This window comes from Lactuca virosa, chromosome 7 (genome assembly GCF_052849685.1).
Source record: "Lactuca virosa cultivar CGN04683 chromosome 7, Lactuca_virosa_CGN04683_v6, whole genome shotgun sequence".
NCBI lineage: Eukaryota > Viridiplantae > Streptophyta > Magnoliopsida > Asterales > Asteraceae > Lactuca > Lactuca virosa.
The window spans coordinates 26,913,058-26,921,605 of NC_136432.1; the positions used below are offsets into that span (position 1 = coordinate 26,913,058).

Sequence of the window (8,548 nt, forward strand, 5' to 3'; positions counted from 1 at the left end):
ACCGGAGGGTAGGTCCGGCACCCCAGATATGCCTGACAGTATGTTATGTTATGTATTATGTGGTAGTGGTAAGGGTGAAATAGTCCCCGTAGCCGGTTGAGATAAACCGGAGGGTAGGTCGAGCACCCAGATATGCTTGACATGGGTAGGTCGGGCACCCCAGATATGTCTGACAGGGTAGGTCGAGCACCCATATATGCTTGACATGGGTAGGTCGGGCACCCCAGATATGCCTGACAGGGTAGGCCAGACACCCAAATATGCCTAGCTGTATGTGTTTATGTGATATGATGGGGGAACTCACTAAGCTTTGTGCTTACGGTTTTTAGTTTTGGTTTTAGGTCCTTCTTCTTCGAAGGGAAAGGGGACGACAGGATAGCAGCGCATCACACACGATTTTCCGCACATGAGATCGATGGGAGATGTACTCTGACATTATTTTTATATGACATGTTTTGAAATATTTAATACATGAGTTTTGAGTATGATATGAGATAAAATTATCGATGAAAATGAAATTTTTGGTCATGAATTTTGGGATGTTACAACCATTTTCCACATGAACAGGTACGACGGTTCAGTTCTACAACACAAGTTGTTTTAAAATCAAGAACATTGAAAATGTCGGACGCGAATGGAGACGGGATCTCGCGCGGGATCTTTGTTGCTTGCCACCGAACAGACTTTTGCATCCTCCTCTGAAGCACAATCTTTGCATACGGGGGTTAGTACGCTAGTCAACCTCCTTAAAAAGTAAATATTATCATTTAAGTTAGGGTAGTTATTGTACAGGTAAAAAAATTCAATATTTTACTGTATTTTACCTCCCATGAAACTACGTTCAACAAAAATCTGTTGAATGTAGTCATGAATTGCCATTGGTAAGCGTTATTATTGGTACATTGCATTGATTAACTGATAACACCAACAAAAATTGTGGAATATCATTGTTGAGTACATTCCAACAGATGTTAGGGAAATAGACTCTTGACCATTTCACATGACCGGTGTTGAGCACCTCACGTGCATCATGGGTTAGCCGACGAAAGTTTTGCTCAAAATCATACATAGTATATGACTTGGATGTCATCTAGAACAAAGGTTCCAATGTTCTGCGAGAGACGCATGTTGTGCGCATATATACATGAACACACTTTTATAAGTATACCTATGATACGAATCAGATAATACATGACCTATGCAAGAACTAACGACATCTTCCATATTGGTTATGAACGGTACTTCCTTACCCACTCCAAGAGCTTCCTTTAAGCTCATAAGGAACTAGGTACAATAGTCGAGATTATTTTCCACCACCATACTAAATGTTATAGGGAGGGTTTGGTTATTCCTATCGATAGTAACCGCTACAAATATTGTGTTTAGGTAATTCCCTCTTAGACACACACTACCTATGAAGATGACAGATAACAAACATCCTATGAATGCATGAAGCTGTATTTTTTGGGAACACAAAACAATTAGTTTAGATGTATAAACATTATCAGTTTTAAAGAAACAATAAAAATGTGTATAAAAAATATACCACACATCCAATAGCCACAAAACAAGCTTGGAAACGATCCATCACATCAGTTTTGACGTGAGTGTAAGTATGTGGGTTGGTTCGCCTAAGGTTGTATAGGTAAACATGCAGGTTGTTAAAGCTTTCTTCGTGCTCATTCTCTGAGAAACTCATCTTGAAGTAGTTATAAGACATAATTACGGATGATCGAAAGTAAGCGTCTAAGTACATGCGGACACATATATATGTAGGGGATGAGTTTTTTAATCCGGAATAACTGTCAGGAACGGGTCTCCGGAACTTGTGTCAGTGACTTCGTATTATCACTTCAAAATACGAGCCTGACAATCGTACAAAGATTCCTATTTCGGACATTGGTACTTCAGAATGTAAGTCCAGAATGTATGAAGATTCTTATTTAAGACCAGAGCTCCAGAATGAGTACCTGTCTCCGAAATGCGCTATTTCGGAGAAAATGTGGTTGGTAGAGTTCCGAAATAAATACCATGTCTCCGGAATGCGCTATTCCGAAGAAAGTGATCATTTAAAAAAAATTAAGTTGGTTATTATTATCAAAGTTATTTTTCTCAAGTTACCATATATTTAACCATAATTGTATTTTTTTTCTTTTTAAATTTTTTTTCATTTCCTAAGCATGAATACAAACTCACTTGATTTATTTGACAATCACAAACTATATGCTTATTCATTAATGTGAAAATAATAAAAAAAACTAAACCTTAAAGTGAAATCCTTTTATCTATTTATACCTATTTCTAATTCTATCCTCAATAAGTCCAACACATCCAACTCAATATCGTACCCACTTAATTATTATCGTGGGTTACCCAATGGGTCCATTAACTTTTCATCTCTTTTACAACCATTTTTTTTTTTCAAAATTTGAAAGCACACAAGGGCATTTTAGTAAAACTCGTCTAACTTCATGTTTGGAGCAACGAACAAAAGACTGTAGCAGCAAGTGGAAGGGACAAAAGGAGACACATGTCATTTTCTTAAAAACTCACCCCATTATCGTCATTGTCATTCTTTGCTTAAATATACCTCCTTTTAGTGCAATATAAATATAATAATTTAGTTAAAATATATAAATATTAAAAGGTTATAAATACAATAATAATATGTATTTAAGTGTTTCAAGTAAATTAGATCATTTAAAATAAACTTTTATTTTGAAAATATTAATGTAAAATCAAAAAAATGCTAACAAAAAAATCCATTTTCATCGTAACTTATTCTGCTATGTTAATTGACTGTTCGATTTGTTAATTGTTAAAGGAATATTTGATGATGTTTTTAAGAGAGAAATAATAATTAGGTTCCAAATGCATCAACCATTTGTACTCTACAAGTATGTAATGCACTTCAAACACGATTCTGTTGGTAGCCCTTTTCCATCGTCGTTATTTTCTCAATCCACCACATTCATCTCTTTCACCTACAAACACACACTCTCTCTCTAAAAAACACAGACTCACACACTCTCTCTGTCTCTCTTCAACTTCACGCACTACAACACTTTCTTGAATCATACCCACGAAGAATTCTTATCTTTCTGCAATTTCATTCACTAATTCAGAGAAACGCATACTTTCTTTCCTTCTTTTTCGGTATAACTTTACTGGATTTTGGAGATGGGGAGCAGAATCCCATCGCACCAGCTCAGCAATGGATTATACGTATCGGGTCGACCCGAACAGCAAAAGGAACGCCAACCCATAATCGGGTCACGAGCCATACCTTATACCGGCGGCGATGTCAAGAAGTCAGGTGAACTGGGAAAAATGTTCGATATATCGGTTTCAGACCACCCACCTCCTGTTCTCAAGGCTCATCGTGCATCATCTTCTTCGCAACAAAGCAGCGGATCCCTTAGATCCGGACCGAATTCCGGGTCCGGGCCTATCCCTAAACGATTATCCGGGTCGGGACCGATGGTGGGGCTTCATCCAACTGGTTTACTACTGACCTCCGGCCCACTTGGATCGAGCGTTGGCCGGAGATCCGGTCAGTTGGAGCCACCGACAGTGAGTTCGAAAGGGAAAACTATTTACGGTTCCGCCGTTACGACGTTAGGTTATGATGACGTGAAGTTAGGGTTTAAAGTATCCAAAAAGTTAATGTGGATGTTGTTGGTGATCGCGGTGATTGGTTTGATGGTTGGGACTTTTTTAATGGTGGCGGTGAAGAAGCCGCTGATTCTTGTGGCGGTTGCGGGTGTTCTGGTACTCGCCGTCGTCGTCATTTTATGGAACTGTGCTTGTAAGAAGAGAAGATTAAAATCTTATTTACGGAAATACCCTGATGCGGAGCTTCGAGGCGCCATTGATGGCCAATTCGTCAAAGTTACTGGGGTAATTCACTAACTACACCCACACACTCACACTTTCCATATAATTCACTGAAATCGTTGATCAAAAGAACAACCTTTATGGAAAGTACAATTAATTATGCGTTACGTACAATGCTATTAAGAGTTTACGTCTTTAAGACATAAACAACTCTGATAATCTGATTCTTCACATAAAAAATGTAATCTTTGCTTTACATATGGAACTCTTAAGTGTGTTGGATGGGTGAATCCACTTGACATAGAAAATTAATAGCCATGATTGGTCCTTACTATAAATAGTATTGTATTAGATGCCAAGATGGTGGATTGAAAGATGGAATTTAAAACCGATATTGTACACCAATATATTAATCAATTATTACTTTTTCTGATCCGATTACGTATGGGCAATGGGGTCAGAAGAACTAAATGATAAAGTCCACTTTCCAAATCAGGAAATCATTTGCAGGTTTTCTTGTCAGGGGTGTAACTTTTTTGCGATCCATTTTAAATAAAGTGAAAGTATGTTTGCTATTGGAAGTGGTTTAAGGAAAGTATTGTATTCCCTTGAATAGGAAAGTCAAGTCTCGAGTGATAGAATAAAAAAAACAAAGTGAAAGTATGTTGCTATTTATCGCATGCAGGTAGTGACATGCGGAAGCATCCCTCTTGAATCATCATTCCAGAAGGTTCCAAGGTGTGTTTATGTTTCTACGGAGTTGTACGAATACAAAGGGTGGGGTGGTAAATCGGCAAATCCTAAGCACCGATGCTTCTCTTGGGGATGTAGAAATTCCGAGGTTAGTTTACGTTAAGATTGACCGTTTGTCAAATGTCTAAAATACCCTTCAAGCAGGAGGGTAAATAAGGGAATTTTACATTTTGTTTCTTTTGATATGTAGAAATACGTGGCTGATTTTTATATATCGGACTTCCAATCGGGGTTAAGGGCGGTGGTGAAAGCAGGTTATGGGGCAAAAGTAGCTCCTTTTGTTAAGGAAGCAACGGTGGTGGATATAACCAAGGAAAACCGTGAGTCGTCTCCGAGTTTTGTAAGTTGGCTTGCGGATCGAAGTTTGTCATGTGATGACCGTGTTATGCGCCTTAAAGAAGGGTAAGTTACTGACATAACAGGTGTGTTTGGTGTGTATTGGACTGAGACCGATGTTAATGAGACAAAAGTTGTACTTTACTGTGTTTAGCATACATTGTGATTTGTGCAATACAACTAGGACTAAAACTAACGTCAAAGGGTAATTTTTTGTCCCACTAGAAAAGGTCGGAAAAAGGTGTGCCATATAATGTGAAGTGTTTGATTATTAGTTAAATATCTGAGTGATTGTTTGTCATTGTGTAATTGTGTTACAGATACATCAAAGAAGGGAGTACAGTTAGTGTGATGGGGGTGGTAAGGCGACACGAAAACATGCTTATGATTGTTCCACCAAGTGAGCCGATCTCAACAGGCTGCAGATGGGGTTGTGGGCTTTTTCCAACTTATGTTGAAGGTCTTGTGTTGACTTGTGACGAAAGTCAAACTGCTGATGTCATACCCGTGTAAAGCTATTCGAAGGTCTTCATGATGTTTCTGCTTTAAGAATTTGCCATCCGGGTATATAATGTAAAATGAAAAAAAAAGTTGTAGAAGAGGCAACAATGAGACGATAATTTGAAGAGTATTTAGTTTTTATGTAAAAAATGGAAGCAAGATTGGGAATGAGAGCTCCAAGATGAAGAACAGAAGTGTATTCATTGGAGCAGATAAAAGAATTCCCATAAGATATTATGGAATTTGAGTTAAAAATTATGTATAGGTGTTGGTAATGGGTTCAAAAAGTGAATTCTGAAAATATTATTTATTTTTTTGTGTATTTATTTTGTTAGGTGTATGTGTTCTCTGATGATCATAATGCAAAAGCCTCTAAATAGTTGGGTAATTTATCATGGAATTTGTAACAAAACAAACCTATGTTCGACAATGATGAGAGATTTTAAGTTTTAGCTTCTAAAAAAATAGAATTATAGAAAATTTTGTTCACAAGGACGAGCATGCGCATGAAACTTTTATTTTAAATAAAAACTTTTAATTCAAACGCCATTATAAAATTTTATCTTAAACAAAATTTTTTAATTCAAACGCCATTTTAAACTTTTATCTTAACCAAAAACTTTTAATTCAAACGTTATTTTAAGTACTATCGAAGTATTGATAACTTTTAGATTTTAGCATTTATATTTTATGCCATTTTAACATTTCGAAAAAAAAACTTACTAACTATTTTTATTTCTATAAAAATAAAATTACATTTCCTCTTTTGTAATTTTTTGGAAACGACAAATAACATTAAAAAGCCACACGACTAGCAAAAACTAGCCGGGGGCGAAAGCAAGAACTTCCTCTTTTGTAATAATTAATAGCTAGCTTTTACTAAACATCTTTAAGATTTTAAGATTTCTTTGAATTATTAAAATACAAAATCAATCATTATTAAAAGTTGTCACGTTTTGTTTGAGCTCAAATTGATTGAGCTCTCTATTTCATTGCCTTTTTTTATAGTAGGAACTTAATAATTGTGGAGGTTTTAGGTTCATGTCATATTAGACCATCCACATCAGTGCAATGCCATTAATTTTTCGAATGTGACACATCAGTTTTGCAATGACTACTCACATCGGTGCAATAACACTCATCTTTCAAAAGTGGTCCCCATTGCCACATCAACATAAATTACATTAGTTAAATTTAAATCTTTTATTTAGTTAATAAAATAATTACGAAATAGATAATCTAATAATAGTATTTTAATCGACCAATTACTTAAGTAATTACGAAACGAGATAATGATTTAAAGATGTGTAATATATTAACAAGCAAATTAGTAAATAAAAATCACGATGGTACTTTAATCAATTAAACAAGTGATTTAATTAAATAATTGAAAAGCATTATAATATAATTATATATAGCAAGTGCCACGTTGATGAGTAGAGGGACCCACTTTTGCATTTGAAAGCCTTTCTATATCTGCAAGAACTTGCTGAGTTGGATTTGCCATGTCATGTTCACAGAGGTTTGCAAGTTCATTTGCAATACCGATGTGGATGCTCTTATGACATAACCTAAGCCATGAAATTGCAAAATTCAGCCGACAATTTGACACACCATCCACACATGTATCAATAATTGCACCTTTAGTTTGTTCATTTTTCGAAATATGTGTTCTTTATATATTATCAAAAATTTTGAACAAGTTATAAATTTTGAATTGTGCAAATACGTATCAACATATTTCTTCTAGTGATGCACTAGTTTGTATCACATAAACTTCATGATATTTTTTTATTAGCCTGTCTCCATGAAAAACATCCCGTACGGTTGTGTCATGCCCAATCAGATATTAATATATTCCAATGAAAAAAATACTAGTATAAGTTAAGGGTTCATTTAGTTCCCATAATGTTTTTAGAAGTAAATGAAGTTTGTAAAATAATTAGAACTTTTGAAGGAATTGAAATCCAAAACAAATTCTAATCATTTATGTATTGGTTGACATGGAAGATAATATGTTTTTTGTTTGGCTTACAAATTTGTCAAATGAACTAGAAAGTAAATTATATAAATATAACCAATAAACATATTTATTTATATCGGTAATGTGTGCGTATTGTGTGTAAGGTTGGGTTGGGTTGGGTCGAGGTGGGATGGATCTGGGTGTGGGTGGAAGTATGGTCGGGGACGGGTGGGTATGGGTTGGGGGTAAGGTGGATGTAAGTGTAGGCGGGATGTGGTGCGGTGGGTTGGGTATGAGTATGGGTGTAGGCGTAAGGTAAGTTGGGATGTGATGATGTAGGATACGGTGATGTGGATGTGTACGTGTGGTTGGGTTGGTTAAAGATGGGTTTGGATCCGCATATGGATAAAGTGGGATGGGTATGAGTGTAGATGTTGATGGGGATGGGATAGAGTTGGTTCGTTGATTTTGAAGACCCTATGCAAAAGATAAAAGTGAGCCCCTAAATAAAAATTTTCTATATATAAGTGAAATAAATTGAAGGAGTGAATTGTGCATGACTAAAAAGTAAATGAGTTAATTAAAACGACACAAATGTAAATGTAGTGTTAAATATGTAACTTTTAGTGTTAAATGTTGTGTTCAACTAAAACTAGCGTACTAACCATGTGAACTATATAGGATTTATGAAGATTTTTCTCAAAACTAATGTATATTAAGTTATAGTATACAATAAAAGATAATTTATACAAAACTCGGGGCTATTTTTTTCGGGGCCCTGTGGCTGCACACTTGACACCCTCTCAGGGGCGGACCTAATAATGATAATCTGTATTGATTTGATGAATCATAACTAAAATAACGAAGTGGTGGGAATATATTTTTATCTTTTTAACAAAACATAAAAGAATAGAAATTAAAATATTTGCTCTTAGGCAAAGAATGACAAATTTATTCAAACCATATAATTTCATAAAATTTAAAGAATTTCAATTTTTGTCTATTACAATTCACATTCTAATTCCTCCAATTTCTTTTTGAAATCGATGAACCAACATACCCTATGTTTTTTTTTTTTTTTCCAACGGTTGCGTCGTTCGTAATTTGTTTGTCCATATTTGATAATTTGATTTGGATATGAAGTTGATTAAAACACAA

At 35.4% G+C, this 8,548-nt stretch overlaps 1 protein-coding gene across 1 annotated transcript; it reads left to right on the forward strand.

Moving 5' to 3' along the window:
• The first annotated feature begins 2,938 nt into the window (after nt 1-2,938).
• On the forward strand, nt 2,939-5,822 carry LOC145124465 (protein SHOU4-like). The gene is made up of 4 exons (XM_079059804.1): nt 2,939-3,900; nt 4,523-4,678; nt 4,781-4,992; nt 5,247-5,822. Exons 1-4 carry the CDS (start codon nt 3,181-3,183, stop codon nt 5,437-5,439), a joined length of 1,281 nt encoding a protein of 426 aa, XP_078915930.1. The 5' UTR covers nt 2,939-3,180; the 3' UTR covers nt 5,440-5,822.
• The last annotated feature ends 2,726 nt before the right edge of the window (nt 5,823-8,548 follow it).